The following is a 17,660-nucleotide window of genomic DNA, read 5'->3' as shown; positions in this document are numbered from 1 at the left end:
GTTTGATCAGTTTGGTTGAAGCTGTGCAGAGAGGAATGTGGTGAGTAGATCAGTGGTTTCAGGTTCACAGGGCTCAGGTTCTTCTGGACAGTTGGCTTTATCTCTACATTCATCAGGGAGGAATCTGATAGGGTGGTCCGTGGTCTGACGAGGAGGGGTCCATGTCAGTGATGGCGTAGCCACAGTGTGGTCTAGATGGAGTTTGTGGCTCGTGGTGGGCTGATGTGTGGAGACGTTTGTCTAAGATGTGGACAGGACATTAGGCTGGGCCTGGTCAGAGTTGTCATGGTAGCTGGATGACTCACGGAGGGGGTGTAGGCTGCACATGTGCACAGATCATGATCACATTTAGTAATATTTTAGTTAAACTGAAGATTATAATATGACTTCATTGATCTCACAATGAAGAAATTCAGATGTGTCTTTTTGCTTTTTAAATTTAATTTAGATGAGATGATCAGTTGTCTTCATACCACACAATGACCCACTCTGGTGACCTCCGTGTCTCTGTTAGAGGGGGGGTAGTAATATCTCTATAGTCGGAGGGACGGTGGGTTTGATGCTTTAATGCTAGAGATGAACTGTGTTCTTTCGTCCAAAAGCTTTCAGAGCCTGAATGTTCCATGAACTGATAGTGTAGATAAAGAATCAAGTAAAACCACATGTTCAAATTTAACTTCAGATCAACACGGACTGATTCAATCCAGAAAGTACAGAATACAATCAGGCAGTAAGCAGGTGACAGACTGTCCTCTCTGTGTGGACAGCTCAAGACTGCTGTTGTTGCCTTGTTACAGCTACTTGGATCGAACTGTCCGGTCAATACAATGTCTGATTATACATTCAATTAAAAAATTATTTACATGAAAGAAGCAAAATAATGGGTGTCTCTGTCCTGTAAAATAACTCCACCTGCTGGTTTTTAGTTTTCCTGTTGGTCAACAGTGAGTAGCAACAAAAAAAAAAAAAAACGAAGAAGAAGCAGCAGCAGAAACTCCAACAATTTCATCATTTATTTGTTATTTATCATTTATTTAACGTCGTCTTTTGATGGAACAGGTCAGCAGACAAACCTCAGGTCTACTTAATAATCTTCTGTTTCAGTAACCATAGTTTACTCCTGCAATAATACACATCCTGTATACTTCACTAACTTCAGTTAGAAGTAGCACTAAAAAACAGATTTAATCAGAAAAATACTAGCATTACTTCCTTTCTAAAAATCAGAGTCCTGATGACATCAGATCTAATGACATCAGACGTAATGACATCAGATCTAATGACATCAGATCTAATGACATCAGATCTAATGACATCAGGTCTAATGACATCAGATCTAATGACATCAGACCTAATGACATCAGACCTAATGACATCAGACGTAATGACATCAGGTCTAATGACATCAGATCTGATGACATCAGATCTAATGACATCAGACCTAATGACATCAGACGTAATGACATCAGATGTAATGACATCAGGTCTAATGACATCAGATCTGATGACATCAGATGTAATGACATCAGGTCTAATGACATCAGATCTAATGACATCAGATGTAATGACATCAGGTCTAATGACATCAGATCTGATGACATCAGATCTAATGACATCAGACGTAATGACATCAGGTCTAATGACATCAGGTCTAATGACATCAGATCTGATGACATCAGATCTAATGACATCAGACGTAATGACATCAGGTCTAATGACATCAGGTCTAATGACATCAGATCTGATGACATCAGACGTAATGACATCAGACATAATGACATCAGGTCTAATGACATCAGATCTGATCACATCAGATCTAATGACATCAGATGTAATGACATCAGGTCTAATGACATCAGATCTGATGACATCAGATCTGATGACATCAGACCTACAGGTCACCTGCTGGTTCTTCTCAGGTTTGAATCCATACATTTAGAATGATGTGATCTCTTTTGGTGACTCTTCCTTTTCATGGCATACAGCTACAATCACACAGACTGAGTCTAGAGCCATGCTAGCAGCTCTGTGAGGCTGTGCTTGAGCTAAATGCTAACAGAAACATGCTTACACATTTGGCAGGAATATTGTTTGCCATGTTTACATCTCAGGTTAGCATGTTATCATGCTAACATTAGCTACTTCGCAGTAAATACAAAGTGCAGCTGAGGCTAAGGGGGATGTCATTACTTCTGCAGGTATTTGGTCATAAACCAAAGTATTGGACACATTCAAATGTTGACCTGATGATGGCGCTAGATGAAAAGTCAGAGGATCATTACAATTTAACATGAGGGGAACATGAATGTCTGAATCAAATCTCATTCAATATTATATATTTCACTCTAAACCACAAATAGAAACCATGAATGTTTGCACAATCCAACATGTAGATGTCGACATGTATCAGTCGGGACCAAATTGGTGGACCAAGATTGGCTTTTATCGAGCTGTGCTGCTAGCATGGCTAAAACATTAACTCTTAAATTCAACAGCGACAACTTCAAACACGTTTTAGGTTACAAGATCTATCAAAGACTGACTCTAATGTCTGGCTGATAATTGAATATTCAGATTTATGTTTACTCCACATGAAGCGTCCGGCACTGAAAAAATGACTCGTTAAAATATTATTAAAATCTTTTGAGGACATTTGACTCTGACTGATGGGTTAAAATAGTTTTTATAAACAGATGAACAGAGGTGGATATCCTGACTTGTAGCCCCAAAACACTGGATACTGCATTTCTCATGATGCTGGATGGCTTCTTTACATTGGTCGGCTCTTCTCTTAATAGATATGTGGAGCTGGCAAACAGTGAATCAGAGACTTTGGTGCTTCTGATTGGCTGATCTGTCCTCTACCTGAACCAGCCTCTGAGTCTTCCTAAAACCTGACTGGCCAAAAGGTACAGATGCAGCTCCGTTCTAATTGGCTGACTCTGCGGCCGTCAGCGTGCCCTGACTGGCCAGCTGGCTGTAGAGGCGGGATCTGAGAAAGCGTGGGTAGCTGTCGGTCTCCATCAGGCCGAAAATCTGATCCTGAGCCGACTGAAAGGAGGTGGGGTTAATGCCAAGACGCAGGCTCTGATTGGTCGATTCTCTGACAGATGAGTCAATATTCACCTGGAGACAGAGAGCAGTGAGTTTACATGACCTTTAGACAAATCACAGGACAGACAGACAGACAGACAGACAGACAGACAGTCAGACAGACAGGCAGACGGACAGACAGACAGACAGACAGACAGACAGACAGACACATACCTGTCTCGCTGCATTGGTAGAAATGAACTCGTCGTAGATTTTCACAGCTCTGGCAGCCATATTGTTAAAGGGGCGTGTTTTCTTGAAACTGTCCACAGCCAACCAGAAGTCCAGGTTCTCCTCGCTGAACTCCGACCTCAGGAAGTGACGGAACACTACCCGACCATCTGACCAATAGAAAGAGAGGAGGGAGACTGTTCAGCCAACAGAGGCAGACTATCATCCTGTAGGCTCCTCCCATCACTGACAACAAGAAGTGTTGTGTCTTACATTGATTGGTCAGCAGAGCCTCCAGACTCTCTGCCCACTTCAGCACCTCCCTTGTGGACGGTCTGGAAAAAAAAACAGTCACCCTGTTGGAACAAGCTGGAGCCAAAAGGAATCTGCTGGAAACAGTTTAGGGTTAGGACTAAAATACAAACGTGTGTTTAGTGTTCCTACCGATTGTTTCTCAGAGCTTTCTCCAAACTGTTGCCGTGGACACAGGTACGGTTTTTCCGTCGTCGTAGAAACAACAGGCGGCTCCGAACATCGGCGGCTCTGAGGAGACGATGATGAGGAGTCAGAGCGAAAGGACAAACAAACAAAAATGGACCCTCTGTCTCTGATTGGCTGTACAGCAGATACCAGAAATAAACAATAATTAAACTGTAACGAATGCCCTGTGATTGTTAGCACAGTGAGGTCGGCCATCTTTCTGTAAACTTTTTTCTCTTCGTTCCCTAAAAGGGAATGAGATGTTTTGTGTGTTTCTGTCTTTGTGATCAGTTACCTGACCTGTTTCTGTGCCCTGCCTGTCTCCTCTCCCTGAGAGCCCTCGTGTGGATTTCCTACCACTCACCTCATCTGGACCCTGTCTGTCAGTTGGAAATCTCGGATCTACCAAATCTCCACCTGTTGACCTTGTTTGGACCCAGTCTGTCAGCTCTCGGATCTGGAAACCATTGACTGCGCGGCGGCCCTTAAGTTAAATCTGTCTAGTAACCACACTGAAGTCATTCAGTTCCTCATACACCTTTAGTTATCGGTTATCCCTGGCTCAAGATCCATAACCCACACACTGATTGGGCCAACCATGTCGCTGCCTGGAGCCCACTCTGTCTCTCCTGCTCCTTTCCCTGTCCAAACCCATCTGTCTGTAAACCTGTATCTCCTTCAGATCTGTCCGGTGTACCACAGGAATACTATGACCTAGAAGAGGTTTTCAGCAAGAAGCTAGCTGTTTCTCTACCACCTCATCATCCTAATGACCATGCCATTGACCTCCCCTCTGGAGCCCCCCTTCCCATTGCCAGCTATACAACCTGTCCCATCCTGAGAGAGAAACCATGGAAAGCTACATCTGGGAGTCACTCAATACGGGTATAATCCGGCCCTCCTCCTCTCCTGTCGATGGTGGATTGGTGGTGGATGTAGATTTCAGGGGCCTAAATGCCATCACAGTGAAAAATAAATACTTGCTGCCACTAATCTCATCTGCTTTTTTCTGCGGAGTCACTGCAGGGGGCCATGGTGGTCTCTAAACTGGATCTCAGGAACGCTATGCTATGCTATATGCTATCTGGTCCAAGTCAGGGAGGGGTAAAACTGAATGGAAAACCGCCTTCAACACGCCCCAGGGTCACTTTAAATATCTCGTCATGGTTTAGGGCATTCAATCGTTCGCAACTGGACCTCGTCAGTTTGTCTTAGAAGACTAATTAATGGGGGACTGTTTGCCTCATAATAGAGTGATACCATTCTTGTCTTTGTGGGTTGGTCTCACTCAGGGGATAAATACTTGAACCTAACATCATTGCATTGGACTAGAGCTGTCCTATCTAGTCTGGTTGTGTACGAACTGATGAAGCCTGCTCGGATGAGAGGCGAAACGTCTTCTAAGACAAACTGACGAGGTCCAGTTGCGAACGATTGAATGCCCTGAAGCTTACAATGACCTGGATGAATGAGAATATTCACAGGCATATCTCGTCATGCCTTTTAGACTCACTAACGCCCCAGTGCTGTTCCAGAATCTGGTTAATGATTTTCCATAAGACTGTATTAACCGGTTTGTCTTCGTGTACCTGGACGATATCCTGATTTTTTTCCAGAAACCAGGAGGAACACACACGACAGGTACGGCAGGTTTCTTAAAGTGGAGAAGTGTGAGTTTTACTCGGCATCATTCTCCTTTCTGGTGGTCAGGTGACCGCAGACCCAGAGAAGATCAGAGCAGTAGAGGAATGGCCAACTCTCACAAACCACAAGCAACTTCAATGTTTTCTGGGCTTCGCAAACTTTTATGGCCACTCCATCAGGGCCTACAGTGAAGTGGTATCCCACCTATCTGAGTTAACCTCTCCTGCTCTTCCATTCAGCTCGGAACCTGATACCATCCTACCCCCATCCTGTGTGGTGGCTGCTGTCACACGGAAAATTGTGGCCGCCATAAAGAGAGCTCAATGCCACAAACCCGATCCAGGTAGTGGACCCCCTAACTGCCCGTTTGTCCCCACCTCTGCCCGCCCTCAGGTGCTGCAATGGGCTCATACCTCTCGGTTCGCCTGCCACCCTGGAGTGAATTGAACCCTAAAGGTCATCCAGAGGCACTTTTGGTGTACTAAGACGGGAGCAGACACCCAGGAATACGTCGCCGCCTGCTCTGTCTGCGCCCAGGGGAAAGCTTCCCATCAGGCACCAGCTGGTCTCCTCAGACCTTTACCCATGCGGGCCACTCCTTTTCCCATATTGCCCTGTACTTCATCGCAGGATTGCCCCGTCTCAAGGTAACACAGTGATTCTTATGGTTGATAGGTTCTCAAAGTCTGCCCATTTTATTGCTCAAACCAAACTCCCCTCATCCAATGAAACTGCGAAGCTGCTGATACAGCATGTGTTTCGGTTACATGGGATCCCAGCAGACATCGTCTCCGACCGGGAGTAAGTAAGAAGGGAGTTCTGTCGGGCTCTCGGGGTGTCAGTTAGCCTGTCTTCTGGGTTTCATCCTCAGACTAATGGCCAAACGGAAAGGGCCAACCAGGATGTGGAAGTGGCACTGAGGTGCGAATCTGCTACTAATCCAACCTCTTGGTCCACTCACCTTCCTTGGGCAGAATATGCTCACAACTCCCTCACAAGTTCTGCCACAGGCCTAACACCCCCATTTGAAGCATCCCTGGGATACCGTCGTCCCCCCCCCCCCCGTTCCATGAGACTAAGACTCCCATCTACCATGAAAATTCACCCTGGAGCCCACCTCCTGCACAGCTAATAGATAACTAAGCCATCTACACAGTCCAGTGTCTCATGGATGTACACCGCTGGGGCCGAGGTTTTCAGTACCTTTTTGATTGGGGGGGTTGTGTGCCTGAGGAGAGGTCTTTGATTTCTCATTCCCTCATCCTGGACAATAAAATAACAAAGGAGTTTCAGTGTTCAGGCCCAGAAAACTGGTGGGTCGCCAGAAGGCTCCCGTTAAGGGGGGATACTGTAGAGATCTGCAGTCTCCCCTCCTGTGTCTCCCCTCCTTTTGTCTTGTCTGTCTCTCCCCTGTCCGTCTAGTGGAGGGACATCACTCCTGGGCCAGCTTCCTTGCTGAGGATCATACAATCAAGACCTCAGGACTACACAGTATATCAACCCAGGAGATCAAGATTCAAGATTCAAGATTCAAGAGTCTTTATTGTCATTGCACATGTCAATGAAATTTTCATTGCAACCCCCATGTTAGATGGTAAGAAAGATAAGACTAGAAAGAGTGAATAAAATTAAGATAACTACAATAAAATAAAATAAACCAACATGCAATAAAAAAAAAAATTCGTGAAGCAATTAAAAATATAACAGAATGAAAATATACTTAGGCAATAAAATATACTAAACAATAAACAATAAAATATGGAAGTGAAATGTGCAAACAGAATAAAATATACAAGCAGAATAAAATATAAAATATACACAGTGAAATGTACCAACGGAATAAAATATGCCAATGAAACTGAAATGTGCTGATATACTAAAATGTATATAATTATAGTATATGTGTGTACATAAAAGTCAAGTACACAGAAGGTGCAGGTGGAGGTAGAGGTGTAGGTGTAGGTGTAAAGTGCGGTGTGCAGTGTTCACAGTTCACACAGTCTCTCACTGCAGTGAGGGGCTGCTGGGGGTGATAGCTCTAACAGCTCTGGGGAAGAAGCTGTCCCTCAGTCTGTTAGTGGTGGTGCGGATGTTCCTGTACCGCTTTCCTGATGGAAGAGGTACAAACAGTCTGTGGCCCGGGTGGCTGGGGTCCGTGGCGATGGATCTCGCCCTCTTTCTGACCCGACCTTCATATATAGAGTCTAGGTCAGGGAGGGGGCAGCCCACGATGCCCTGTGCAGTTTTAACCACCCGTGCCAGTTGTTTCCTCTCCTGTGCCGTGCAGCTGCCGTACCACACTGTCACACTGAGGCAGAGGATGCTTTCAATTGTGGCCCTGTAGAAGTTAACGAGCAACCGAGAGGAGAGTCCAGCCCGTTTCAGCTTCCTGAGGAAGAAGAGCCTTTGTTGTGCCTTCTTCACCAGGCGGGAGGTGTTCATGGACCAGGAGAGGTCAGATGTGATGTGGAGGCCCAGGAACCTGATGTCGTCCACACGCTCCACCACTTCTCCGTCCATGAGGAGGGGGGCGTGATCTGTCTTCCTGGACCTCCTGAAGTCCACAATGACCTCCTTGGTTTTCCCTGTGTTCAGCACCAGGTTGTTGGCTGAACACCACTGGGTGAGCTGGTGTATCTCCTCTCTGTAGTGGGTCTCGTTGTTATCTGAGATGAGACCCACTACTGTAGTGTCGTCCGCAAACTTCACGACTGTGTTGGTGGGGTGGATGGCAGCACAGTCGTGAGTAAACAGGGTGAAGAGGGCTGGGCTGAGCACACAACCCTGTGGCGTGCCCGTGCTGAGGACCAGAGGGGATGATGTGATGTTCCCTATTCTCACCACCTGAGGCCTGTTGGTGAGAAAGTCTCTGATCCAGTGGCACAGAGACGCAGGCAGACCCACCGTGTGTAGCTTCAGCGCCAGCTTGTCTGGGATGACGGTGTTAAAAGCTGAGCTAAAGTCTACAAATAGCATCCTGACGTAGGTGTTGGGCTGCTGCAGGTGGGTCAGGGCTGTGTGCAGGGTGATGGAGACAGCATCCTCTGTGGACCGATTCCCTCTGTAAGCAAACTGAAGGCTGTCTAGGTCCGAGGGGATGAAGTCTCTGATGTACCTGAGAATAATCCGCTCAAAGCACTTCATGATTACCGGGGTCAGAGCAACAGGCCGGTAGTCATTCAGGCAGGTGATGGATGTCTTCTTCGGTACCGGAATGATGGTGGAGGACTTGAGGCACTCAGGAACCGTGGACAGCTGCAGGGACAGGTTGAAAATGTCCAGGAACACTCCTGCTAGCTGGTCAGCGCATGTCCTCAAAGTCTTGCCTGACACCTTATCCGGTCCTGCAGCTCTGCGGGTGTTGATCCTCCTCAGGGTGGATGACACCTGGTGCTGCTGCAGGACAAGGGGCTGGTGCTGCTCCTCCAGCCGGGGTAGGTGTGTGACTTCTCTGCTGCCTGATGTGTCGAAGCGGGCAAAGAAGCTGTTCAAGGTGTCAGGCAGGGCGGGGTCGTGGCTGGTGAGCTGAGTGTTCGGCTTGTAGTCCGTTATGGTTCTGATGCCTCTCCACATGCTCTGTGGGTTGTTGTTCTTGAAGTGATCTTCAATTTTGTTTTTGTACTGGAGCTTGGCCTGCTTGATTCCTTTCTTCAGCTCTGCTCGAGCCCTGCTATAAGCCAGCCTGTCTCCAGATCTGTAGGCAGTATCCCGGGCTTTCAGCAGGGACCGCACTGTGCTGTCCAGCCATGGTTTCTGGTTGGGAAACACTGTGATGGTCTTAACAGGGAGGACAGCATCAGTGCAGAACTGAACATAAGACAATACAGATGATGTGTACTCCTCAAGGTCTGCCTCTTCTCTGAACACAGTCCAGTCTGTCAGTTCGAAGCAGTCCTGAAGTGCAGAGGAGGCCTCCTCAGTCCATATCTGTACTGTCCTGGTGGTCGGCTTTGTTCTGCAGGCCAGAGGCTTGTAGGCAGGAATGAGTTTCACGGAGATGTGGTCTGACATGCCCAGGTGTGGAGCTGCTACAGCCTTGTAAGCAGCAGGGATGTTGCAGTAAACTTGATCCAAAATGTTACTGTCTCTGGTAGGAAACTTTATGTACTTATGAAATTTGGGAAACACCGCCTTCAGTTCAACGTGATTAAAGTCCCCCGCCACAATCACGGCCGCCTCCGGGTTGTCGTTCATCTGCCCGCTGATCAGGCAGTACAGCTCCTCTAATGCTAACTTAGCATTAGCCCGCGGTGGGATGTAAGCGGCCACAATAACAATAGACGAGAGTTCTCTAACCAGCTTGAACGGTCGGCATTTCACCACCAGGTATTCCAAATCAGGAGAGCAGAACGTGCTGACGGTGCGTGTGGCTGTACACCAGGCATTGTGTACATACAGCGCCAAGCCTCCGCCTCTGCTCTTACCTGAAGCTGCAGTCCTGTCCGCCCGGAACAGAGAGCGCCCCGCTATCTCCACCGCTGCGTCCGGGATGTTGTCGTCCAGCCAGGTCTCTGTGACAACGGTAACACAGCTGTCCATCCGGCGAGAGACTATCCTTAGACGGACCTCGTCGATTTTGTTGGTGAGAGACCTGGCGTTGGTGAGGAAGAGACTGGGGAGAGCCGGTCTGTGAGGACTAGCTTGTAGCCTAGCACGCACGCCGGCTCTCTTGCCCCGCTTTTGTTTACGGTGCCTCCTCCGTCTCCTTGGCAGCAGTGGGGGGATGGTGGTGGGCTCTGGGGTCCGTAGCAGCTCCGGTGGAATAAAGTCCAGTTTAGGGCGTGTGTGAAGTCCGAACTGTACTCCAAAGTTCCACAGTTCAGACCTGCTGTACTGTGTCAGAGCTTCCAGAAGAGAAGTAAAAGTGGAAACGAGTAAAAACAAACAAACAAAAACGTAAACACGGGAGCTACGAGCCGCTGCGTCTGCACGCGCCGCCATCTTGGAAAGACGACCAACGTCCAACCAGGATTCGTGAAATCCTCTTCCTACCAGGGTAGATGGTAATGATTAAAGATCTCTTCATGTGCCTAGTCTATCAACCTGTCTTGCTTCGTTTTTGTGCTCAGTTACCTGATCCCCTGCTTTTTGTACATTTTACGTTTGTGACTCTGGTCACCTACTCTCTTCTGGACCCTGTCTGTCTCTTCCTGGAACCCCCATCTGGAATCCTGTGGATTTTACACCATTGGCCGCTGTTCTGTTCTGTTCTGTTCTGTTGGAACTCGTCCCGGTTCTTTGCTAAACTTTCATTAAATACAGTTTAGTGTTCACACTCTTGTCTCCTGTCTGAACACGGCGTTAGAGTCCATGTCCATTAAAAACCCCTACAAAACGTAACTGTGTGTGTGTGTGTGTGTGTGTGTGTGTACTCACAGACTCTTAGTCTTCTTCCTCAGTTGAAGGTTTCTGAGCTCTTCATCCTAAATCAACAACACAGCAACTGACTGTCAGACTCAGCCTGGTCCTATTAGACTCTACTGCTCTTACCTCGACGTCACTAGCTGATGCTAGCTAACCAATCAGCTAACCAATCAGCTAACCAATAGGCTAACCACTCCCAAAAACATTGATTTTCATGAAGTTTACTGAGAATCTGGTTAAACTGTAAACACAATCCAGATGTAGCATCAGAACGACTTCACAGTGCTAAACAATAAGCACAGAACGGATATCAAGGCAAATAGCACAGAAATACAGAGCTACCTTAGCCACATGGGAATTTAGCTACTAGAATAGATGCTTCCACATTCTTACAGACACAAAATAACCTACTGGTTATGTCTATTTATATTTCCAGATGACCATAATTACAGATGTTGCTTTAGCTAGCAATGTTTAAACTGAGGAGCTGACGACAGCTAACAGTTCGTATCACAAATGATGAATTCACTTCCGGTTACTTGAGTCACGCAGGAAGAGAATAAGTAAATGAGAAACATGCTTGTACATGGATTACCACAGAGTGCTGCTATTACACAGTAAAAACAGTTTTAACACATTAAAGTACACGGGGCAGTTTAATGCGTGTAAAGGGTGGAACTGTGCTCTGCTGGTCTAGACTCTGGTGGTCCCTAAAGCTGTTTTATACTGCTTTCCACTGGAATCCACCCCACTGTCTTTAGCTCTATTGGACTCAGAACCTGTTGCTCTATAGTTTGACTCTTCAAGCACCCAGTGGATTTTAGATCAGCTGCTTTTACCCCTGGACTCGATCAGACTCTGCTGACTCGTGTTGCTAGAACCAATCGTTACTGGTGATTTAAAGGAGATTAAGATAATAATCTGCAGTTAATAGATGGAGGGTAACACGCGGTATGCGATGATGACCTACATGTAAAGCACACATATCCACACCAGCAATAGTAGTATCCCCTTGTGCTAGTGTGGACACTTGTTTGAGTCCTGTAGGAGGACCACGGACACAATGTACGATGTTTTTTGTCAACATGACAGGCAAATTGTAAAATAATATATTTGAAAATCACTTGATCCACTTATTCCCCTTCATGAATCAACAGGTTCTAGTGTTAGATTGGAGCCCACTGACCAGATGATGAACACAGTGTTTATGGGAGTGGCTGAATGAGGATTTCCTGGTCCAATACGCCAAGACAGGGATCTAATTATTCATAATGGATAATGTTGCAGCACCACCAAATGTTCATGGTTCCTTCATCTCTATCAGAGAAGAGTCTTGGTATTGGCATTATTACATTTTATCACATGAATTACAATTTATTTATTTATATATATTCTTTGATGATTGAGTTTTCTATACATATTTCATTACATTTCATGGTTGATGTTTTTTTTATTCCATTTGCATTTGTGTGTATTATGTTTTTTTTATTCTGGTGCGTAGTGCATTTGGGTTTTTCATCATGTTGTAGTCCTGAGGTTTTTTCCTTCTAGTAACAGAACAACACCGGTTATACTGAAGTTTTCATAACACAACATGATACAAAGGGGAGATAAAATCATTAGTTATCATTTTACTTATGTCCATATATCTTCTTATTTTATTTACTGTGTCACAATGAGTTGAAAAAGATGAAAAACAAATGTTCTGGGAAGGGGGCGTATGTCCTGTGTCACTAAGTAACAGAGTAAAGCTTCATTTATACACGTTTTAATACACACAGGTGAGCGGCTGTGCAGGTACTGTGCATGCACACCTTGTGGCTCCTTGCCAACTGGTCAAATGCTCGGTAACTTTGGACTCTCAGCAAATCAGAGGACAGTTATTGGTCCAGAGGACGATCAACACTGTATTTCTTTAAAACATCTGACTGACCTTTGTTCGTAGCAAGCTGCGTCTCTTTATTGCAGCTAAAGTAATCATTGTTTTAATTTTCGACCATTAATGTATTATCTGCACTATTTTATGTGTATTTTAGAGCTTTAATACAATTTGAAATGAAATGAAATTTATTTTTTGAACATGAGAATCAGCAAGGAAGCATTTTTCACAAGACATTTCTCTGAAATTAAGAAATTAAAGGTCTGTACATGTTCAAAAAGGGAGAAGGAAGAAGCTAACTTATGTTTACCTTCCTCTTTTATACATCTTAATCTTTTATTTTTTATCAAAGTACCTCCATCTGTCTGAATGAAGAACTCTTAATTCATCTATATATGCATATGCTGAAAATAAAATGCAAGAAATAATTTGAAAAAAGGTAAAAAATGCAGATTTTAAACGATTCAATACAACCTCTTATAGTGGAAATGAAACATCTGGCCCACCTTCACCTTCACCTCACCTTCACCTTCACCTTCACCTCACCTTCACCTCACCTTCACCTTCACCTCACCTTCACCTCACCTTCACCTTCACCTCACCTTCACCTTCACCTTCACCTCACCTTCACCTTCACCTTCACCTTCACCTCACCTTCACCTCACCTTCACCTTCACCTCACCTTGTTCTAGTTCTCTAATGTGAAACTTTCAAACTGTCTTTTGAATGGAGCGACGTGTTTGCTTTCTTTGATCGTTACAGGTAAATTATTCCACAGCTTCACACCTTTGACAGATGTTTTTGAGTGTGGTGCCACGTTGGACTGTAAGAGATTCTTAGATTATAACCTTATAACCACTTTCTCTGTCTTTAAACCATCTTTGTATATTATTAGGGGGTACGTTGTTTTTGACTTTGTAAATAATTTGTGTCGTGATGAAATCCACGATATCCATAAATTTAATGTTTGTAATTTTAAAATAAACTGTTTGTTTCTGCATTAGAGCCAACATCACTAACTTTTTCTGCATGGTGCACATTGTCCTGAGGGTGGGTTTGCAGGTGTTACCTCAGCACAGCAGGACAGAGAAGAGCAGAATAGAAAGTACACTGTTTCTGACTCAGTTTGTGTCTGACTTTATACCGTTAGCCTCTGCACAGTCTGTTCTGCTCTCTACCTTGGTGCCATTGAGGAGCAGCAGCATATGATGGAGAGACCCCCCCTCTCTGGTGAGCTGTTTCCTCAGGGTGTCGCTGGAGGGGGGCTGGGCCGTTGCATCGGGGCCGAGGTTAAAGGTCAGGGGGCGGGTGAGTCGATGGATGGTGCTGTCAGAAAGGAAGCGGGGCGATCGAGGTTCCTGCAGTAAAGAACCCTCAGAGAGAGAGCGCCGCAGAACTGAATGAGAAAGAAAAACAGAATTATTTTTCAAAAGGCTTCAGCTGCTTCCAGCATCGATGCGTCAGTCTCACTGTTTCATCGTCTTCAATGAAGAATGAATCTGCTGACGAGTGTTCAGTCCTTCAAACACTTTCAGGTCTCAGGGTTCCTCGTTGAACCACCGTTCACGCGTTCAGCGCCTGCACTTATTGCAGCTTATTGAAATTCTCTTTCAGTTTATACGTTTGAAGTGGAATCTATTTCTTTATTTATCTATTTCACTTCTGAACTGAACTAACAAAGCAGCTCGTCGCTTACAGTTTGACTCCTTTCAGTGCTTCAAACTCTGAATCTGAAAATGCTTCACCTCCTCTTCATCATCACTTCAGCTCCTTTCAGTCATTTCATGAGTAATTGTAAATTCCTTTCAGCTAACATTTGAAGTGCTTTAACCTTGTTCACACTTCATGTTCACACTTCATGTTCACACTTCTTCATGTTCACACTTCATGTTCACACTTCTTCATGTTCACACTTCAAACCCTTTCAGGTGTCACAGATTCAAGCCTCACGCTTCGATTTCTCCTGAACTTCATCAACTTGAAACAAAGTGTCTGACCTTCAGGTCTGTAGGAGGAGGTCAACTCCTCCGTGCCTCCTCCCTCCTCCTCCTCTTCTTCATTTTCATCACTCTGATCCTCTTCTTCCTTCGCATTGAAGTGGTGGGGGCTGAGCAGGAGGCCCGGCCCACCAACACCTCCCACATTCTCCGATGTTTCTGAGGCACTCTCCCCCTCCCCCTGCTGCCGTTCCTCCACCAACTCCTCCCACCTCCTCTTCCTCCTGTCCTCCTCTTCGTGTGCTCCTTCTCTCTCCTTCCAGACTGGACTCATATGGGTGGAGGAGGAGGGGGGGCATGGGGGGAGGAGCTGAGATTTGGTGGTTAAGGTCCTGGAGGAAGGTGAGGAGGAGGACGAGTATGGAGAAAGAGAGGATAAGGGTGGTGGAGGAGTGGAGGAGGAGAAGGGAGAGCGGGGTGAGTAAGGAGAGGGGGAGGGAGGTCTGACTGGGTCACAGAGGGTGGAGTAGGGGGAGGAGGGGCAGAGGGGAGCGGGGTCAGAGGAGGAGTGAGGAGGACGATAGAGGAGGTCAGACGGATGGAGAGAGAGGAGGCTGAAGTCTGAGGGGATGTCTGAGAGCTGAGGGGGAGACAGGAAGAGGAGGAGGAGAGAGGAGGTGACCGTCAGTCATTTTATTATTTCAACACGGGTTTTGGCTCCACCTGCTGGACAAACAGTCCTCAGTTCTAACCATTAGCTGATTGGTTCTGTGTTCTGACCTGGAAAACTGCAGATGGAGAACATTTGGTTCTGCCGGTTTGGATCGAGGTTTTGGTTTAGTCTACTTCTTCAGTGCTAACATGTTTCTGGGGTTTTTGGTTCGGTTAAATGTTCCACATTAGGGTTTGAGTCCAGTTTGCCTGGGCCGCTTTGGATCTGGATTCAGATGGGGAAGATAAGGTTCTTGGACTCTTGCTTATTCTTTCCTGACACAGCAACCGTTCCGTAACGTTTCTCCTGTGGTTCCTCACAGAACTTGTGGCCTGTCTACACTAACAGACAAGACCTGTCTGTCTGTCTGTCTGTCCCTCTCTCTCTCTCTCTCTCTCTTTCTCTGTCTCTCTCTGTCTTGTCTGTCTGTCCCCTGTCTGTCTCTTTGTCTGTATGTCTGTCTCTCTGTCTCTCTGTCTCTCTCTCTCTCTCTCTGTCTTGTCTGTCTGTCCCCTGTCTGTCTCTTTGTCTGTATGTCTGTCTCTCTCTCTCTCTGTCTCTCTCTGTCTGTCTCTTTGTCTGTATGTCTCTGTCTTGTCTGTCCCCCGTCTGTCTAGTTGAGTGGCATCACTGCAGGTCGGTTCAGCGTCCTCGCTGATGGAGGACAGGTGTGCTCAATGAAGTAATGAAGACCCACCTGCCTACACAGGGTGCATCTCATTTCTCTTAATTGTCGTGTCCTCGCTCCTCGCTCAGACCAGGAGTTCTTCTGGTTCACCATCTCGCCGGCTGTCCAAAAAGACTTACTGCGGCTCCGAAGAGCGAGGAGCGAGGAGCGAGGATACATGAGTGAATCCTTCCTTACCTACCCCCGTCTCCTGTCTACTCTGTCTGAGCTTTGGCATTTAGAGTCTGTTAAACCCCATAAACATGAGTCTGTCTGTCTCTCTGTCCATCTGTCTGTCTCTCCGTCCATCTGTCTGTCTCTCTGTCCATCTGTCTGTCTCTCTGTCCATCTGTCTGTCTGAAGAGATTTACAGGTGAAGTTTATGAGAAACAGACCATGGTTCTCCTTCCTCTCATTCGAGGGAGTTACAGGTGTTAATTGTACTGTTGTACCTGGTGGGTGTGTCCGGTCTCCGTGGCGACCAGCCGTAGTTGGATATTGTCATGGAGACAGAGACTGACTCTGACCTTCTGCTCGATGCTGAGCGCCTCCAGACTGAAGAGGCAGCGCCAACAGCTCTGAGAGCTCTGCAGGAAGTAGATCTGGAGGGGCTCAGACGACACTAAACACACACACACACATTATATACACAACACACACACATGCACACACGCACACACACACACACGCACAGTAAAGGACAAAACAATCAGTGGGCTTCCTGCTTCAGTTCAGCTTCAGATTCATCATAAACACCTCTAACAACACCAACAAGCTGCTGCTGTTTGTTTGTTTGTTTGTTTGTTTGTTTGTTTGTTTGTTTGTTTGGCTGCTGTCTCACATCAGATAATCGTCCATCCATTCCGTTATTAGAAAGCTGTTTAACCCTGTAAGTCTGATGAGAGCTTTCAGAGACCAAGACCAAGAAAGTCTCAACTGAGCAGGGAACTTTGGACATGGTGACACAGATCAGGCTGAGAAACTGGGCTGAACTGTATTTTCAGTGGATGTTTGCAGTGTGGTTGCGTGTTTCCTGCATGCCAATTTATTGTGTGCGCACCAGCAGTTCAAGGGGTTAGTACCTGTATTATCTCTGAGACTCTGACTTCCACCCCAGGTTAACCGCTACAGGCTAGTTGTAAGCTAATTCAATCTGTAGATGGTCTATTTAAAATGAAACTTGTGGTGCAATCATAAATATGTGTTAAAAACAAAGGTAAACCCATCAGGACCTTTGACTTATATTTCCCATAGCAGCAAGAGAAACAGGACGTTAATAGACAAAACAGGAAGCGGGATGAAAAATGGGCAGCATAAGGTCAGTACCAAAGCTTTATGTGCGTATCTGTGTTATTGTTGCCCCCCAGGACCTGGAATAAACAGCAACCTCGTCTGGACCAGTAGTCCACATGCGGACAAAAGCCTGGTCCTAATGAGGCAAAACGTCATTTCTGAGGTCCTGGTGAAGGGTAAGAAGTTATAAACTGCCTGGAAGACCCAGGACACGCTGGAGGGACTGTGTCGCCCAGCTGGCCTGGGAACGTCCCCCCGGAAGAGCTGGGGGGAAGTGTCTGGGGAGAGGGAAGTCTGGGCATCCCTGCTTAGACTGCCGCCCCCGCGACCCGGCCCTGGATAAGCAGAAGAAGATGGATGGATGGATGGAGGTGTAAACTGCCTTTATTTAGATTCTCTGAGAAATCATCAAGGGCGGCC

The 17,660-nt window shown here is 46.2% G+C and overlaps 1 protein-coding gene across 1 annotated transcript in view; it reads right to left on the bottom strand.

The window, feature by feature from the left end:
* Positions 1-1,033: 1,033 nt before the first annotated feature.
* LOC121606726 (regulator of G-protein signaling 3-like) overlaps positions 1,034-17,660 on the bottom strand; it is a 44,489-nt gene continuing 27,862 nt past the window's right edge. Inside the window, exons 20-27 of the mRNA XM_041937231.1 lie at positions 16,400-16,569; positions 14,629-15,208; positions 13,810-14,027; positions 10,765-10,811; positions 3,709-3,807; positions 3,538-3,599; positions 3,268-3,434; positions 1,034-3,126 (exon numbers count right to left, since the gene is read on the bottom strand). Coding sequence (XP_041793165.1) covers positions 2,929-3,126; positions 3,268-3,434; positions 3,538-3,599; positions 3,709-3,807; positions 10,765-10,811; positions 13,810-14,027; positions 14,629-15,208; positions 16,400-16,569 — 1,541 coding nt within the window. The 3' untranslated portion in view covers positions 1,034-2,928. The remainder of the gene's footprint in view (positions 3,127-3,267; positions 3,435-3,537; positions 3,600-3,708; positions 3,808-10,764; positions 10,812-13,809; positions 14,028-14,628; positions 15,209-16,399; positions 16,570-17,660) is intronic.

Source organism: Chelmon rostratus, chromosome 5 (genome assembly GCF_017976325.1).
Source record: "Chelmon rostratus isolate fCheRos1 chromosome 5, fCheRos1.pri, whole genome shotgun sequence".
Taxonomy (NCBI): domain Eukaryota; kingdom Metazoa; phylum Chordata; class Actinopteri; order Chaetodontiformes; family Chaetodontidae; genus Chelmon; species Chelmon rostratus.
Note: the sequence above shows the minus strand (reverse complement) of the source record. Positions and strands in the feature narration are given on the sequence as shown.